The sequence below is a fragment of the Penicillium nucicola genome, assembly GCF_028828085.1.
Source record: "Penicillium nucicola strain IBT 29836 chromosome Unknown utg000001l, whole genome shotgun sequence".
Lineage (NCBI taxonomy): Eukaryota > Fungi > Ascomycota > Eurotiomycetes > Eurotiales > Aspergillaceae > Penicillium > Penicillium nucicola.
The window spans coordinates 4,029,066-4,046,366 of record NW_026643125.1 but is presented as its reverse complement, the minus strand read 5'-3'; the positions used below and the strand labels follow the sequence as shown (position 1 = coordinate 4,046,366).

General features: G+C 48.1%; 8 protein-coding genes across 8 annotated transcripts; 4 read left to right on the top strand and 4 right to left on the bottom strand.

The window, feature by feature from the left end:
• Positions 1-548: 548 nt before the first annotated feature.
• N7511_001530 (DUF967 domain protein) lies at positions 549-1,183 on the top strand (the record flags this gene model as incomplete). The annotated part of the gene is made up of 2 exons (XM_057123955.1): positions 549-575; positions 629-1,183. The coding sequence occupies 2 exons, from the start codon at positions 549-551 to the stop codon at positions 1,181-1,183; spliced, it is 582 nt and encodes a 193-aa protein (XP_056989688.1).
• A 437-nt stretch (positions 1,184-1,620) lies between these two features.
• N7511_001529 (uncharacterized protein) lies at positions 1,621-2,957 on the top strand (the record flags this gene model as incomplete). The annotated part of the gene is made up of 3 exons (XM_057123954.1): positions 1,621-1,739; positions 1,799-2,454; positions 2,548-2,957. The coding sequence occupies 3 exons, from the start codon at positions 1,621-1,623 to the stop codon at positions 2,955-2,957; spliced, it is 1,185 nt and encodes a 394-aa protein (XP_056989687.1).
• Positions 2,958-3,340: 383 nt separating this feature from the next.
• On the bottom strand, positions 3,341-5,148 carry N7511_001528 (amidase; the record flags this gene model as incomplete). The annotated part of the gene is made up of 5 exons (XM_057123953.1): positions 3,341-3,456; positions 3,509-3,697; positions 3,751-4,359; positions 4,415-4,826; positions 4,879-5,148. The coding sequence occupies 5 exons, from the start codon at positions 5,146-5,148 to the stop codon at positions 3,341-3,343; spliced, it is 1,596 nt and encodes a 531-aa protein (XP_056989686.1).
• A 658-nt stretch (positions 5,149-5,806) lies between these two features.
• On the bottom strand, positions 5,807-7,646 carry N7511_001527 (uncharacterized protein; the record flags this gene model as incomplete). The annotated part of the gene is made up of 7 exons (XM_057123952.1): positions 5,807-6,022; positions 6,072-6,479; positions 6,536-6,799; positions 6,865-7,123; positions 7,185-7,309; positions 7,362-7,455; positions 7,516-7,646. The coding sequence occupies 7 exons, from the start codon at positions 7,644-7,646 to the stop codon at positions 5,807-5,809; spliced, it is 1,497 nt and encodes a 498-aa protein (XP_056989685.1).
• A 649-nt stretch (positions 7,647-8,295) lies between these two features.
• Positions 8,296-9,591, top strand: N7511_001526 (uncharacterized protein; the record flags this gene model as incomplete). Its single annotated transcript, XM_057123951.1, has 1 exon — positions 8,296-9,591. One exon carries the CDS (start codon positions 8,296-8,298, stop codon positions 9,589-9,591), a length of 1,296 nt encoding a protein of 431 aa, XP_056989684.1.
• Positions 9,592-11,005: 1,414 nt separating this feature from the next.
• Positions 11,006-11,983, top strand: N7511_001525 (alpha/beta fold hydrolase; the record flags this gene model as incomplete). Its single annotated transcript, XM_057123950.1, has 1 exon — positions 11,006-11,983. One exon carries the CDS (start codon positions 11,006-11,008, stop codon positions 11,981-11,983), a length of 978 nt encoding a protein of 325 aa, XP_056989683.1.
• Positions 11,984-12,112: 129 nt separating this feature from the next.
• N7511_001524 (uncharacterized protein) lies at positions 12,113-13,501 on the bottom strand (the record flags this gene model as incomplete). Its single annotated transcript, XM_057123949.1, has 1 exon — positions 12,113-13,501. The coding sequence occupies one exon, from the start codon at positions 13,499-13,501 to the stop codon at positions 12,113-12,115; it is 1,389 nt and encodes a 462-aa protein (XP_056989682.1).
• A 432-nt stretch (positions 13,502-13,933) lies between these two features.
• Positions 13,934-16,361, bottom strand: N7511_001523 (ESCRT-0 subunit protein HSE1; the record flags this gene model as incomplete). The annotated part of the gene is made up of 10 exons (XM_057123948.1): positions 13,934-14,323; positions 14,376-14,575; positions 14,628-14,828; positions 14,879-15,532; positions 15,585-15,705; positions 15,769-15,867; positions 15,943-16,018; positions 16,072-16,106; positions 16,183-16,232; positions 16,322-16,361. 10 exons carry the CDS (start codon positions 16,359-16,361, stop codon positions 13,934-13,936), a joined length of 1,866 nt encoding a protein of 621 aa, XP_056989681.1.
• Between the last annotated feature and the right edge of the window lie 940 nt (positions 16,362-17,301).

Sequence of the window (17,301 nt, the reverse complement as noted above, 5' to 3'; positions counted from 1 at the left end):
TAAATGGTAAGTTTATAAATCACAGTGCCTTCTCCAAGTCCTTCAACATGCGCCCTGCTTGGTTAAAAATGCCGGCATTTAGCCGTACACTGCCTTTCTGTTGTACGCCCAATTTCTGCGGGGCAAATGGTATCACATCTTTTACTACCATTAGCATTAACTGATGACAACCTTTTAACTTGAATCATCTTGTCCGAGAATGCCCGTAATGCAATGGTGAACTCTGTTCTACTTCAGCCTCTTGTCTTCATTTCTTCCTATAACAAGTCAGGTAACAGCTGTCGGTATACCCAGGTAAGATGTACCACTGCATCTGTACCTGCACTCACCTAGAACGAACCAAACTGTCTACCATGGCTATGCGTCAGAAGAGAGTGAAGCGGATATCCAGCCCAGTGGAGTATAGATCTATGCCGGGGAAGGTCCAGGCGATTGGACGACGTCATGGTGTCCCCCACTCGATCTTTCTGACATCCCCAATTCCCCAACTTCCTTTCTTTTCCTCTTTGACAGTAACAGAGCAATACAAAGCAATTCACACCTTCAACATGGCTCTCGCAAACCCCAGCACGGACGTAAGACCACCCAATGCCATATACAAAGCAAGACGCCGACTGACTCCCATCAGGCCCAAGTCCTCATCGCAGCAGAGATAAGCCCAGAACAAACATTCCGCACTTTCACAACAGACACAGCCTGGACACTCGGCAATGCGCTCCGCGAGCGAATCCTCTCTCTCCCCTCCGGTCAACGCAAGCCAGCCCTGATCTCCATTGCACTGGCAACCGCAACATCAGGTGGTGTCCCACTGCACGTCCTCTTTCAGAGTGCCACAGAAAGCGGCACAATCCCCGATAATGAGAACTGGGTGCGTCGCAAGCGCAACACCGTCTTGCGCTGGGGCGTTTCCAGCTGGGCGATGAGGCAGAAGACCATTGGCGGACTGGCAGCCAATGCCTCGGCCGACCAGATTGAGGCTGCATTTGTCAAGAAGTATGCTGTTGCCAGTGCTAATGGTAGCGCTGTTGCTGATGAGTATGCCATTCATGGTGGTGGATATCCTATTCGGGTCCGGGGTGTTGAGGGCGTTGTTGCTGTTGTTGTTGTTAGTGGGCTGAAGCAGGAGGATGATCATCAGGTTGTTGCTGAGACTATTCGGGAGGTTGTTGCCCAGCAGAATTAAATCAAAGGTTGAGGGTTATGAACGGCTATAGAATGAATGGATATAGATGTGTCAAGACAAATATGATGATAACATAGGCATAATGCCGTCTTCACAGGTGACAAATGGTATCAGGGAGCCATCAGACCTATAATTCCGTTGCTCTCTTCGCTATGGCCCAGACACGCACTCTGGGCCTTAATACAAGCCAGTGTCTGAATCAGTCCGAGATGAGGCCCAGTCATCGCTTAGTCTCACTAGCTGTCCTTGGCGCCTGGGCGCTAACCATTTCGTCTATTTCTCACCTCGGCCTGGAGGCTCGTCGTGATGTTAGTATGAAAGGTCTTCCTTTGGCGCTTGACTAGCTTTGAGAAGCATGACGTAGAAGTCAAAGAATACTATCTCTGTATCTTCCTTATTGGCGGTCTTCTAGCCTCCATCTTGGGTCAGCACAAATCATGGCATCCAACTCGGCTCTTTATATCACGGGTCTTGGATCCCAATACCCTCCCTACTCTCTGGCACCAGAAAGTCTTGATGAACTTGCAGAGCGGTTTAGTGATACTACCAGCCCAGGGTATTCACACCTACTTGATCCATATCACAAACGAACCCTAATCAATAAGTTATGACTAGGATAAAAAAGCTACTTCAAATCAACCGCTCAACAGGCATTGAAACCCGATCAGCCATCCACTCATATGAAAATGGATTCGCCACTCAAGAAGAACGACCCTCAGTACAGGAAGTTGACGAATTCTTTCGACAAGCAGGAGTCAACCTCACAGTCCAAGCATGTCAGAAGGCTCTCCAGGAGGCATGCATTGTCCCCAGTGATATAACGCATACCATTGGAGTCACATGCACCAACCACGGCAGTCCAGGCTACGATCTCCTCGTGGCTCGCCAACTAGGCTTACCAGCCGATGTCGATCGCACGCTCCTCCAAGGCGTCGGATGTGCAGGCGGTCTCTCCATCATGCGTGCTGCAGCGCAACTAGCCAGCGGAGCGAGTCTGCGGAAAAGGCCGGCTCGCTTGCTCGCCTTTGCCTGTGAGCTGTGCACGCCTAACTTCCGGAATGAACTAGCGCATGCGGAGAACTGTGCAGATCCGGATCAGGTTTGTATTGCTGCGGCTTTGTTCTCGGATGCTGCTGCTGCTTTTGTTCTCATTAATGAATATGCAATGATTATGGATGAACCTGGTACTCCGGTTTTTGAGTTGGTCGAGTGGGGGACGAGTTTGATTCCTGATACGATTGATCAGTTGTCTTTCTATGCCGATAAAGAGGGTATGTTGTGCTATGATGTTCTTCATTGACTGCGGATATCGATTCTATAACTCTGATTTGGACTGATATCTGGCTCGATTCTCCTACAAACAGGGTATCGGACTGTTCTCTCTCGCGAAGTTTCCACCTACGCAAAGAATGCTATCAAACCAATGTTTGAGAGACTTCTTCCGTCATACATGGAACAAAATAGCTCTCCACCCGGTGCTGGAGGAGAGCCATTACAAACATCGCTAGGCTCTAGTGACTTCGACTGGGCTTTGCATCCTGGTGGGCAGGCCATCATAAACGGTGCTCAACGGGTCCTTAGCCTAACAGACGATCAACTGCAAGCAAGTCGGGAGATCTATCGCACGCGAGGAAATTCGTCAAGTGCAACGATTCTGATTGTTTTGGATCGACTTCGAGAAATAGGTAGAAGAGAGCATGTTGTTGCTACTTCGTTTGGTCCAGGGATGGCAATTGAGATGGCGATGCTGAGGAGATGCAAGAATTTTGAATAGAGTAATTTTATCATGGGTTTAGATTCTGTTGTTAGATTCAATGTTGGAAGATCTAGAATGCCGCGAGAACTAGTTGGAATGCAAATGAAACGCTAGGCAGGTTCAAGTGAGAATCTTGCCTTCTGTGAAAGTTACAAATATAATCGTTTTTTAAGGTTGACAGGGTATACAAGATGGCTAGTGAGTGGAGTTTGGGCAAGTATGATCCTTCTTGAAAGAATGATTGGAATCATAGGCTGAATGTTTTGGGCATTTATAAGGGATTCTATCAAGGGAAGATCTAGATAATGTTCAAATGATTATTGCTATGAGAATTCCCAGTAAAAGGAACCAAGCATATGACTTCGGATACTGTCCCATTTCGTGATATTGCTTCATCCAATTCACAAAGTGATAGACCTGAGTATGACATCGGTCATAGATAACAGACTTTCCTCATTGAGCTTGCGACCAACCAGTTGCAGACCAACTGGCATTCCATGCACAGAATCTGCAGAGTCTGATTCGGTTAGTAACTTAGTACGTCTAAAATTCAAGTATGGACCACTAACAGTTGTTCTGAATCTGCGCATCCAAGTCACTCAATGCCTGGTGATTGACATATGCCGTATCAACAGCTTTATCAGATTTGATACCGCAAGGGAAGGAGACAGCCGGGTAATCAAGCAGATTGAAGACAGCGGTATACCCAGCGTAGGTGAATTTGTCGTGCTCGGCACTACTGAATGGAGTCGTCGGGCCTGAAGAAATCGATCAATAAGAAATACTATTTCTTTGACGTCGGGGAACTTACATAAAATTGCATCAATCTCCGTCTCATTCCATCGGTCCAAGTAAGATTTGCAGATCGTATTGCGCTGAACGTGCATCTGCCATAGATCGTACACGCCAAGTTCACTTGCCTTCTCATAGGGCTTCATTTCCGGGCGGAAAGGCTCACCTGTTGGCTCGAGAAGTTTCCGAACAGACTTCCCCCCATCTGCGAGGAATAAGCCTCCAAGCAGGACGAGCATTTCCATATGCCCGATTGATGCCCATGTGATGATTTCGTGACCCGCTGTCTCTAATCTCTCGACAGTTTCTTTGAGGGCACGAGCAACAGGAGGAGTTGGGGTCACAACTCCATCGTCCCAGAGGACTGCAATTTTGAGCCGCTTTTTCGTCTCCACGGATCGCCAGGGGATGGGAAGGCACTTTGGGTCGCGAATCCAGGGTTTTTGGCCGACAATCACGCTTGCCCAGAGATCGAGTTCTTCTAGACTTTTCGCTATCGGACCGATAACACCGTTGATAGTTTCCTGTCCTTCTAGACAGGCTCGCGACTGAAAATTGGGGAAGCGGCCGGCAGAGGGGCGGATAGTGAAGATGCCTGTGCACGCAGCGGGCATGCGAAGAGAGCCGCCTAGTAGAACGATTAGGGTTGGACGGTGTGGTAGCACTCTGGCCTGAATCCATACCTATATCACTCCCCACGCCAATCCGGCTACCACCAAATGCAACCAAGGCGGCTTCTCCACCACTTGATCCTCCCGTGGTAAGATTTCGATTCAGCGGATTGACTGTGCGGCCGAAAAGATTGTTCACTGTCTCCGAGATCATCATGGCAGTTGGTACATTGGTCTTGCAGTAGATCACAGCGCCAGTCTCAAGGAGATAGTCCACGATTGTGCTGTTCTTGGTGGCGGGTTGGTTGACCAGAGATGTGAACCCAATGGTTGAATCATAGCCAATAACGTTGATGTTATCCTTGAGGGATATAGGCAATCCATGCAACGGACCTTTTGTCTTGCCTGTGTTTTGGAAGTAGTTGTCGAGTTCCTTAGCCTGCGAAATGGCTCTGTCAAAAAATATTTCCGACAGGCAGTTTGTCTGGTCACTATTAGTGATCTTTTCCTGCTTTACTTTGGGCTAGGGCTGATACCAATTGCTGAGCTACAGCTGCAGTCTTACAGAACGCCTTGGTCACTTTCTCCGAAGTCCATGACCCCGAAGTTATCTGAGAAAGAATAGTTGGGGCCGGAGACGAGATGATTGCCAATTCTTGTTCGGTGAAGAATCCAGATTCCTGAGGAAAGGTTGTCACATCCAACTGATCTTCGGCTGGGAAAATAGCAGCAGGGATTAACCATTCGGCTGGGATGGAATCCTTCAGCGCTTGGCGCTTTGTGGCAGCAATTGATTCCCACGACATGGTGCTAGTAGCAGAAAGTTGTTAGTTCGATCACGGGAAACAAATTACCCATGAGAACCGAAGTGCAGCCTTTTGTATCTCACTTGAACATTTACCTCGGTAGCTGCGAATCTATGGATTCTGCTAAAATGGCTACAGAACCTGAGTGGAAGACGTGATTGGGGCGTTGTCGGTAAATCCTGACATATCGGAGTCTAGGAATGCATTGTCGAGGCCAGAACTATTTTCTATTAATTGAATATCGAGTAAAAGAGTGATAGAACCGAAGTTGAAGGCGGGATTGGGGCTTCGTCGGTAAACTCGAGCGTATCAGGATTCAGCATTGTGTCCTCATTATCAGAGAAAAGACAACATCAATTTAACGAGGGAATGAAAGAACCTTGCTTTAACAGAGAACTAGATAAGGAAGGTTAACCTGATTTGATATACTATCTGCAAGAGTTTGTGAGAATTCTATGATAATACTCACGCTGGTGATTCGTAGACTCTCTGCCAGGAATCTTTTTCAAAAAGATAGTAATTCAAAAGCAAGCCAAACAGAAAATTGTCTCAATAGATAGTGTGATAGATTGTAAAATATCAGATACAGATTCAAAGCAAGTACATCGACGCTCAGAATAAAATAGTAATGTAGCCGCAAGAACATAAAATCAACCCATTACAGATAATAACGAAAATTTGGGTTCTCCCAGTCAGTCTCATCCTTACTGAGTACAACCAGTTCTTCGGTTTCATCAGACTCGCCAGATTCAGGGTCGATGATTACATTCTGCTGGCTGTTGCGGCGCTGGTTTTGAAAGTGAAGTATTTGACGTAAAAGAAGTATTGCGACAAAGGCAATGGCAAGCGAGATCATAATCCCAATCCAGGCGCTCTACTCATGATCAGACTCTATCACTCGGCGTTGAGATTGAAGAACTCACCTCGTAATTGGGCATTTCATCGGAAAAAAAGAGGAAAGGCCCAGTGATATTTCCAGCGCAATTTCCAATAAACATCACGGCACTCACTGTCGTTCTTTTGGTATATCCTCCCACGTTCGAGGCAATAATACTCAGTATAATAGGAACTCCAGCGGAATATGCAGGAAATAGCCACATACCGGCTAATCGAGCCACCTTTTTGCTGGGATCGATTCGAGATACCATAAGACAGCCCGCTAGACTTATGAGCGATAGACAAGCAGCGGTAATACAACGCGATTTGCGGACTTTGGATGTAATGATCGTGGCCAGAACAACCCAAATGAAAGTAAACACCGAAATGGGTAATGAGACGAGGATAGTGTTGAAGTTGGAGTATCCGAACCCGGCAATAACGATGCCTCCGAACTGCAAGATATAAAGTGTGAGCAACACTTCACGAAATGTGGTCGAACAATAATTACACTTGTAAGACCTCCATTGGGGATGCAGGATCCCATGGCATACACGAAGAGAAGCCAAGTCTTGGGGTCAATGAGCGCTTCAATACATTGACTTCTCGACCACCTCTTTGAATACTCGGTGTGCGTCTCCTGCTGAGCGCGTTGGTGGATGAATTCTCCCTCCTCTTTGGAAATGAATCGGGCATTGCGAGGGCCATCTGGCAAGCAAATCAAGAAGACAATTCCATAGGCGAAGGTGACAATGCCAAATATGATGAAGATCCACTATATCAGTCAGTCTGGGCCTAGAGATGAACTGTGCGAAAGGCTGCGAGACTCAGGTAACATACTCGCCATGGCTCAACTGAATTGTTGATGTGACCGATCCCATAAGTCAACAATCCGCCGAAAATAGACGAAATGCTATTTCCTGCGAACCAGATGCCATGTCTTGATGCATGCTCGGATCGTTTGTACCACAAACTAGTGACTAGTGACAAGCCTGGACTGATTGTACTCTCAAAAACCCCAAGGAGGACACGAAGGGCCGCGAGACCGGCAAAATTGGATACTGTGCCAAGGCACGCCACGACAACAGCCCATATCAGGCTAGAAGTTTTCATCGTCAGTTTGGGACAGGAGGTCGGAGAAACAGTCTGGTCTCACGTACAAGGAAATGGACAAAAATTTGCCAATTGGGAATTTGACGAAGCAAAGGGAGATCGGATAGGATGCCACCAAGAACCCAAAGTAGAAAGCGCTGGAGGCCCATGAATATTGTCCACTGCTCATATGCTGTTTACACTGTCAGTCATGGTTCCTGGACTTGATTCAGGATAGTATATACCAGTGACTGCATGATTCCAAAGATTGCTGTATTTCCCAGCGCAGCCTTATCCAGGTATTGAAGCATGTAAGCCGTGAACATCAGAGGAAGAAGACTAGAATCGCAGGTCAGTTGGAACTTGGCTCTGCTCATGTTGATCTAGATTCTCGTGTACTGCCAGTCAACCCTCCGCATCAGCGCTTTCTCGTCTGGACAATGAAGGACTGTCGCTTCTTGCACATCCGACACGGCCTTTCCCTCTTCCTGTAGTAAATCCATATTGTTATCTTGCCTATGGTGGTCCATGATGGTGTTGACGTCCAAAATCAAAATATGGTCGATACTGCCTGGTTGTCCAGGACGCCGATATGAAGGTATTTATAACTTGATGGCGAAACCGCGTCAACGACTCCATGTCAAGAAGACCACAGCATCCACGATCTATAAAACTTACAGACTGCAGACCAGCCTATCAAACTTAGATATGGCGACAGAAGACGCCATTGCCCCGGCGGATGAGAAGGGGGAAATTGCTGGCTTGGGATTGGCCATCGGGAAACTCGTCCAATCAAAGCTGGGATAGACATGGTTCCATCTATTCCCCAACTTATCTCCTGTCTTGGTTTCCTGTCGCATATCACCATGCAAACGTCGGACAATCATCGCTGGCGTTGCCCTACAATCTGTGTTGATAATGGGCAATCTGTCGCAATCCATTGCCTCAGATCGGCGACCAGGACGACCGAGGACACTGGCCTGTGAGGTGTGTCGCGCAGCCAAGGTGAAATGCGACCAACGGCACCCACACTGCTCGCGATGTTCTCGCTTGAATCTGCACTGCCTTTGGCTACCCAAAAGGGCCGGGTTGTTGGTGACGCGAGAATCGAATAAGAAAATAAGGAAGATTCTTCCAAAGCCCCCGCAGGAAACAACCGTCAATGGCAAAGTCTCAGAGATGAACCATGAACCAATAAACCCTCAAAATGCTAATGATACCCTTCAAGGCGTTCCAAATACGTCGGAGGGTACCATCTCCACGCAGGATCCAAGTGAGATCACTGTACCTTTCCAAGTGGAAGGGAATTTGGATATCTCCTGGCCCAGTCCGTGTCCAGATTTTAGCAGTCTTCTTTATTCGCCAATTTCAATTATACATGATATTGTTCTCGACGATTCTCTGATTCTCAGCGGAGATGAATACCAGGCTTTGCGCCACTACCAAGATAGATTCATATCAGACCGTCTCCTCAAGACTCCTCAATGGTCTATGTTCGGCTGTATTCTGCAGTCCATCTGCCACATACCCATGGCCATGCATCTCCTGATTGCAGCATCTTCTATGGACCTGAATCGACGATCCCCTACCCCAGCTATCCGTCTAGGTGTAACCAGAGCCCACTTCCGCAAAGGCTCAGAAATGCTCATACAGCTCATGAACGTCGACGCCGAACCACATCATTTCAGCACTCTGAGCTCGTGGTTTTTTCTATACTTGTGTATGGGTCGTCGTGACATCCTTGACAAAAAGGCTGTTGACCAGCTCAGTCAAGCGATTCTAAGGTACATACAACAATACGATTTAGACAGCCTGAGTACAAATATCAAGTCAGAACAAAGCCTCCTTTCCTCTACCTGGCACGACTCATCTCAATCAACCGAACCAGGCCTGATTGGACGGTTACTGCTCTTCTTAGCATCGGAAGACATCGAGATGGGATTCGAAGGATGCGGTGGCCATGTCGCGAATCACCTATTTGGTAGTGACGATCTACATTGGCGAATATTCTCCCAACAACGGTACATATTGGAGCAGCATTGGGGGGAATCATATCCCGAATACGAAGCCGTGCATGATATTCAAGTGACAACAGTAATAGAGTTGGGAAATAAAGTCGGCATGATCTTCCAAAAGCTGAACAAGCTCAGTAAAAGAGCCGTGGAGGAGTTAATACCGCGTGACCTTGACATCGAAGACAGGATCTTGCGAACAGAAACGGTACTGTCCTTCACATCTAATAGCAGCCTTTGCCTGCAGTTGATTGGAGCTGACAATCACACTAACATGCTCTACATAGCAATATTGTTCCATCATACGAATGACACGATCTTCAACGACGCCGAGATCTACTTTCCTCCGAACTGCCGATGTCGCCGTGACCAACTTTTACTTCGTAAAACTCTACTATTTCCGTCTCACTCTGGGCGATTTTTCCCAACCAACTCCGCCCCACATCATATCCGTCATGACTGACCTGATGAACATCGCCCACCGTGCATTCGGCGAGCAAGACACCTGGGGCCACGAACTACTCCAGCTCCCCCTCTTCATGACTGGCCTTGAAACCAGAGATCGAATTCATGTCGAGTGGATCATCTCCAAAATGAGCAGGCTGCGCTTTCGTACAGCCTTGTGTCAAATCATAGATACCCAAGATCGAATTGGGAGTCGTCTTTCTATATATCGCATCAGACAAACCCTACAAGGTCTAACGGGATCAGAAATACTGGGGCCGAGTTTAAATAACGGATGGAATCACGCTTGAAATGAAATCAACACGCTGATCTGGATAACCTCGTTTGCTATCCAGGATGTACCGTTAATAGAGGACTAGGGCTTAATGTCACTTGGGGACCTAATCTAACCTGTTATTCTGCAATTCACGGGGAAAGGGTAGCCATGTTTTTGATCCGGTAGACTTCTTACTAGATGGTCAAGAAGATAGATCGTACTTGAATCCAGAAGAGACCAATAAAATGATATTCAGGGTAAGACTAATTCTTCGACAAGAACAAGCGCAGCACTGCTAGGATCGGGATATTCGAAGTACTGTCTAGTTTTAGCGATCAATTTTACTAGATAAACAACAATAATCTTCTACGAACCTAGTATTGATCAGCGGCTGGATGTATGGCATAAAACCCTCGGCGTGGTTATATAGCTCTAGTGGGAGACTTGGATATCAGCAGCCAATCAGCAATTCCAGCTGTTTGATGTCACAGCATCATTGGTCTAGTGGTAGAATTCGTCGTTGCCATCGACGAGGCCCGTGTTCGATTCACGGATGATGCACATCTTTTTTTGTTCTTTTTTGGGGCCCACAAGCGATGTCGATAGAGAACTACTTGTATATTTTAGATTATGATTTTCTGAACTTGTGTCTCGGAAATAAATTGACAGAGCTAACGGTTGAAGGTGGAAGATGCTGTGCCGTATATGTGAACAGTCTCGTTTTCTAGCAGCAACTATAATGTGAATCGCCTGCCTTTAGCACCATATATCCCTCTGCAGCCGTTGAAGTAGGACCGTGAATGTCAATGTCTGCAGCGCTATCAAAAACAACAGCGTGAGGTGGTCAAGGTGACTAGGGCTTAGCGATATCACGCACGGAGGATTTCCGAACCGGCAATTTTGTTAATTTGACCAGTATAACGTCGATTGGATGGATTTCTGACTTTGCTGGTATTCTCTGCCCAGTTAATATCTAGTTGGTATCCAATTCATATCTCAGGACGCATCCACGAATGTTTCTTGCCATGTATACCAAACTGCCCTAAGCCGTATTGGGACACTCCACCGCAGAACGCGGACTCAGTCACAGTATCGCCTTAATGCTTACTTTCTCCCCTCATCTCACATCTCCAAAAATTCAATAACGGTCTATAAAATGGTGAATAGTCTTGTATTGCCTCGTCCAGGGACAGCCAAGTCCAACCAACCCCCAATCCAAGCACCATCCGAAGCCGACTTCGGCGCAGCATTCGGCAACCTGCTCCCATCAGCCTCATACCTCCAGACACCAAACGGCAGAATCGCCTATTATGAGCTCTCACCCTCATCTGCTGCACCAACAGACCTCAAACAGCCAATCTCCCGCGTCCTTTTTGTGCACGGGGTCCAAACACCCGCAATCGGTCTGCAGCCATTAGCAAGCGCGCTCTCTTCCCGTTTCCCATATGCGCACTGTGTGCTGGTAGACCTGTGGGGCCACGGACTCACTGAAACACCAATTGCACCGCATGAAGCAGCACTCTTCCATTCATTACTCGAGGATGTGATGGTGCATCTGGAGTGGGAGACTGCCCATTTCGTTGGGTACTCGTTTGGTGGATCCACCACTGCCAGCTTTGCGGCTGCGTATCCCCACCGTGTGGAGGCTATGGTGCTGGTTGCGCCTGCGGGTTTACTGCGCTCCGGGCAATTTGATGAGGTGCAGAGAAGCTATCTGCGGGGTGGTGATGGGTTAGAGGAGGACGCGCGCAGGTGGATTATGGAATTCCTTGAAGGGGGGCAGTTGGTTGTTCCGTCGGATTGGAAGGAGAGGGTTGGCCGAGGCGAGGTCGTTGCGGAGGCGGTTCGGGACTGGGAAATGAGGGAGCATCAGGGCCATGCGGCAAGTGTAGTTGGTATTTTCAGAGATGGCGGAGTCTTGGATAAACATGCTGAATTTGCCGAAGCGGCGAAAAAGGGCATTGAGAGTCTATGTATCTTGGGAGAGCTGGATGACTTGTGCACTGTACAGGACTTGCATGATGTTGGCTTGCGGAATGTTTCTGTTGTCCCACAGGTGGGACATGGTGTTGTGAGGCAGAAAGTCCCAGAGGTTGCCCAGCTCATTGAGGATTTCTGGCATAGGCTCGAGTAGTGGTGCTTCTCTCTTTATAAACGAGCACGGATATATCTGGCTAGAAGTAATTCAACGGCAAAGCTTAGAACTTTCATCGATATTGCTATGAATTGCAACATCAGCTTCATATTACGCCAAAACCTGTATCTATACACCCCTCCACTCTCGCAGTACATTTGTATCAAGCTTCCATCCAAAGAGCCGCTCCTCAACGCTAGGTCTAGAAAAGGCCCTCTTGAACCCAGGCGGGAAAAACTCAGTCCCAAGAGCAACAACATAAGGCTCAATCACAAGCCCCGAATCCACCAAACGTCCCACATCCCAAAAGACATAACCCATGTCTCGAAGTATGGCATTTGACGGAGAATCTGGCTTGACATCCGTGTCAAAACTAGTCCCCCATTCCCACCCCAGATTGTGCGAATCAACTTCATCGCGATCAATGGAAACCACTTTGCCGTAATAGAACGACTTTCTAGATATCTTGTCGATGTTCTCGTCTATCATAGTCCCCGTAACGAAGTAATCATTTACATCCAAATCATTGGAATAACGCTGAGATTTCACGAGGACGTCTCGGAGATCTCGAGGTGGTAGGTTATTCAAGGAAAGGATATAAGCCGGACCGCAGGAAACGAGGTATTTGACATGATTGTCGTGATATGGCGTACTGCGATACTCATTCGTGAAAAGAAATAGCCCGCAATCTTTGAAAGTCTTGCTGAGGGGGGTCCCAGTGTTGTCCTTCTCGATGAGTGTATCATACTTATGATCAGGTTTCCTCTCGACGCCCGCGTCGAGAAGACTCTTTTTCGAGCAAAAGGTAGTAAAATCATCCTCTAGTGTCTCACAGAGCGATTCAACACATTTTGCAAGAAACTGTCGAATACAGACAATTTCTTCGAATTCATGCTGTCGGAACTGCGAGCCGAAACTCATAACAATCTGGATGAAATTCATCGCGGAGCTCTTATCCTGGAGCTGAAGGACTCGATGGAATCTTGCGAAAACTTCACAACGGTAGAAAGCTCGCTGGAGACGGGCCTGTTCTGTATACGATAAATTTGCTCTTGGGATTGTCGTTGATGGAGGTAATGGGGGGTGGTCGTGATCTTTTGAGAAGAGATTGCGCAGCGACCAATGACAGAACGTATCAATAAGGCGTTCGGTGCTGGCTTGAAGATTGAATAATGTTTCCAATTTGTCGTCGTCTACTTTGAACACACCATGATTCCGAGAACGGCGTTTCCGGTCGGTGACGAAGATAGAAAAGCATTCTGCTTTTAGTTTTGTGATTTTGGTACCTGACGTGATCTGCCGTTGTATGTTTTGGACGTCCAGCGCCGTATAGGCGTCTGCTCGGCATGTGGGATGAATGGCTCGAGTTAAAATATTTTCTTGGAGATGTTGCTTGTAGGCGATGTAAGATCGGTATAAGTTTGGTGAGGCATTAATAGCAGCGATCATGTCGAGCGGAGAGAATACATGCTCGAGGATTATTAACAGAATCTCCGGAGCGAGAGACTCCAGCGCCATGGCGTGAAGATGGTGAAAGTCCCCGCAAAGTTGATGGGTTGAGGCTCCGCTGGCGGGTCCTCCTGGACGGCTCTCATTGGTTAGACTTGTGCATTATTCATGACCTTAATTTGTGTCTTTTTGATATTTTAAGCTTAGTTTGGCGGCAGAGATCGTGTATAGAGATATCTTCGGTTTCTGGAATTTCCTACGTATTGGATAAAGTGGAAAGTTATCATCATCGTGCCTGCCATGCAGCCACTAGTATATTACCAAGATCAACACATGTACAAACATACAATTCAGACCAATAGTTGACTAGATACACAACAGGCGAGATGAAGAGAGCAAAAAAACAGTCCGTGTTGGTGCTAACAGCCAAACCAATATGAAACACAGCCGAGGGATTGACCCTTCCGAACCATCAGATAATTGTTTACGAGGAAAGGTCAATCACCGATAGAACGAAGCCGGGTTAGACCCTGCTGCGCCCTGTGGAGGCTGGTAGGCCTGGTACTCGCCCGTGCCTGCGGGAGCTGGAGGAGCCGGGCTGTATGATGCGTACTGTGTTGGCTGGCTTGTTGCGCCGGGGACCGGGGGAGGCTGATGTGAGGGTGGGGGTTGGTGAGCAGCGGCGGGAGAGTTGGGGTATGGGGGCTGTTGGAACTGGTGGGGAATATGTTGGGGCATGGTAGAGACTGGGGGGACCTGAGGTGTATCCTCAGTGGAGTAAACCGATGGTGAGTAGTCTTGTTGTTGCGGCGGCGGCGGCTGTTGCTGCTGGAATTGCTGGTGGCCAGTAGGAGGACCTTGAGCTTGGGCACCTGGGGGGTAAGGTACACGCTGAGAAGGGGCAGGGTGATCGACGGGGGAGTCATAGACTGATGTTGCTAACTCTTGGGGGGTGGTCGTATGTAGACTGGGGACGGTGCTGGGCGGGTGCATAGGGATCAGATTGAGGTGGCTGCTGCTGCACCGGTGGTGCCATAGCCGGGACCTGGTTGCGAGGATCAGGAGAGTGAGATGCTGGACGGTATGGCATTGTCTGCTCGCCGCCGTAGTATGGAGCAGTCGCCTGGGCCGATGTGTTGTTATCTGGAATGTGGGTTAGTTACCAATATAGCCAATGAGCTGCAACTGTACATACCTTGAGGTCTGGGGCTAAAGTATCGCGCTTCAGGCTGAGGAGGACCCGCGTAACCAGCAGCTGCAGCACCTGGGTAGGCGTACTGCGGCTGAGGAGGTCGGCCATATTGAGGCTGTGCGGGATGAGCCATCGATGCCTCCAGCAGGGACTCATAATCCCGACGAGCTTTAATGAATTTTTCATTGAGCTGAGTGAATTCATCTGCATATGTGTGAGCAGAATGCTTAGCCAATTGCATGAGCAGCACTTACCTTTCTTCTGCGAATACTTCCCAATCAACTCGATAAGCTTCGGCCGAATCTTCAGAGTAGCCTCATAGAGGTTGCTGATCTCCTCATTTTCTGAGACATTGAGGTCTGTGTTGCGGGTGCTGAGCAACGTAAGCAGCTTCTCAACACTCTTAATTTGACCAAAAACATCCGCTTCCATCTGGGCCTCTCGCTGCAACTCATCCACAGTGGGATCGGGGAGTTTTTCCACGTAGTTGAGAGGGAAAATTCCAGTCTGGCCCCTCAAAGAACCCTTCCACCAGTCCTTGTACACTGATTCGAGAACTGCAATGATGTCCCCTTTGCGGAATTGAAGTTCACCGGGCTCAGATGCCTGGAAGTCGAACAGGGCTCTCACACGTGACACGGTAGCTACTGAAGTGCCAGATAGAACGGGTTGGGCTTCAGCGGGCTCAGCTGGATTGATTTGGGCCAGGGCAGCTGCTGGTACCGAGGCAGAAGCAGCCGCAGCCGCAGCTGAGGACTCGCCTCGGGAAGCGGGGGCACCAGCGGGGCCTGAGGGCTTGTCTTTAATGGAGAGAGCAAGGGCCATTTGGAGTTCCTCCTCTTCCATCTGACGGTCAACATCGGTAATCTCACGCTTGCCTGGCTTGGATGGCGGCTGTAGGTTCGGGTCTGGATATCGTTAGTTGGGCTCATTGTCAAATGCGGGACGTTAGGTGCATACTTGTAGTTTTTAGCTTCATATAAGCCTGCTCCATAATACCGAAGTCGGGGTTGGATGCAAACATCTGTGTCCAATCTTCCATGCGCTCCAGAATCTTCGACTTCACTTGTTGGTGGGTATTCTAAAGAAACTGTCAACACCCACTGTTTTACAAAATGCAACACGGCACATGATGATTGCTTACCCGGTCATTGGCCAGGCGCAGTAGCGCATCAGTAAAGCTTCTAGAAGCCAGTTCGCGGTGGATTTTAAGACCACAATTCTGCGACAACGAATTGCCGAGCTATAACGCGAGTCAGCAAGGCGCGGAACCACCGCAATCCTTTATGTCCCGGTAGCACTGGTAAAGACCACGAACCTCCAATGTGTAAAGCTGCACATTAGCATTCCGATGCGCAAGTCTCTTGATCATAGCCGCAACAGCTTCCTTCGCACTGAAATTAAAGTCAGTCAAAGACCTTCAAAATGCGCACCATAATCCACATACCCCGACTCTTCAGAGCCAACTTTATCGCAGACATCCTATACCGCAAATCCATAAATCAGTCCCCACGTCCCTGTCCAATATCCAGGAATTCAACATCTCATATCCACGCACCAGAATGAATTCCCAATTCTCAGAAGTCAAGTTCTCATCTGTCGCCTTGGCTGTAGAGAAGTCCGGGTCAGTATTCAGATACCAGTGCGCCCGAGTAGTATCTGCCTTCCCGCAGACCAACGACCAAAATCAAGCTTACCGACAGCATCATCAAAGGCATTCTGTTGCGCGCGAAACATCGCAGCTGTATTCTCTCCAAGAGAGGTCGGTAACGACGGGGTATGGGTATGGGTACGGGGGCGTCGGGCAGCGAGAATCAATTCCGATTCGGTGGATGACAAGTTGACCGCCTGTCTGTTCGATGAGGATCAAAAGTCGCACTATATCACGTCGCAAGCTCTATTTAAGCTTCTCCGCCAGATTCTCGAATCAAGTCCGGCGTGTGTTTCGGAGGTGGTAGTTGTGCAGCGAATGCGGGGAGTCCACAGGCGACTTGGAACGGTGCGGTATGGGCGGTGTAAATGAGATGGGGTTGTAAATGGCCCTTTTAGAAAGTAGCTGGAAGCGACTAGGTAGTTTGTGACGCTGGAGGGTCGTCTAGGGGGTTTTGAGGAATAGGAGCTAGAGGCTGTGTTGGGGTCTTCCTGGTTGTGTACGGGGGCCCTGGGACTATCACCTGAGTCAGCATGATGACGATGGTTGCTAAATGACAGCCTTGGAGCCTAAGTGACTTGGTTGATTTGCCACTTTTGGCTCTGTTTATAGTCGATTATTGCTTATGGTTCCTTGATTTACTATGTATTAGTTAGTATCCCAATTCTGTAGAAATTTTTTAAAGGAGATCTTCGCAGCAAAGCATACCTGCACGCACTGGATAGTCCGACGCCGTATTCGTATCAATAGCTTCTCTGCAACTTATTTCTGCCTAGGAGTGGATAATTAGGGCACAAAATATTCCTTCTACCTAAGTTTTCGCCCCTACAGTATATATTTTTAGCTCATGGAGTGGGTGTACTATAAGCCATTGCCAGAAACAAATGAGACTAAAAAGCAGTGGCCTAGTTAGGATACCAGTTCGATATTTGCAAAACTCCGTATCTACATAATACTTTTGAATTCAAGTCCAATAGGAAACAGAAGAACATAGGATTTGTATCTCACTAACCGCTTGTATCTAAC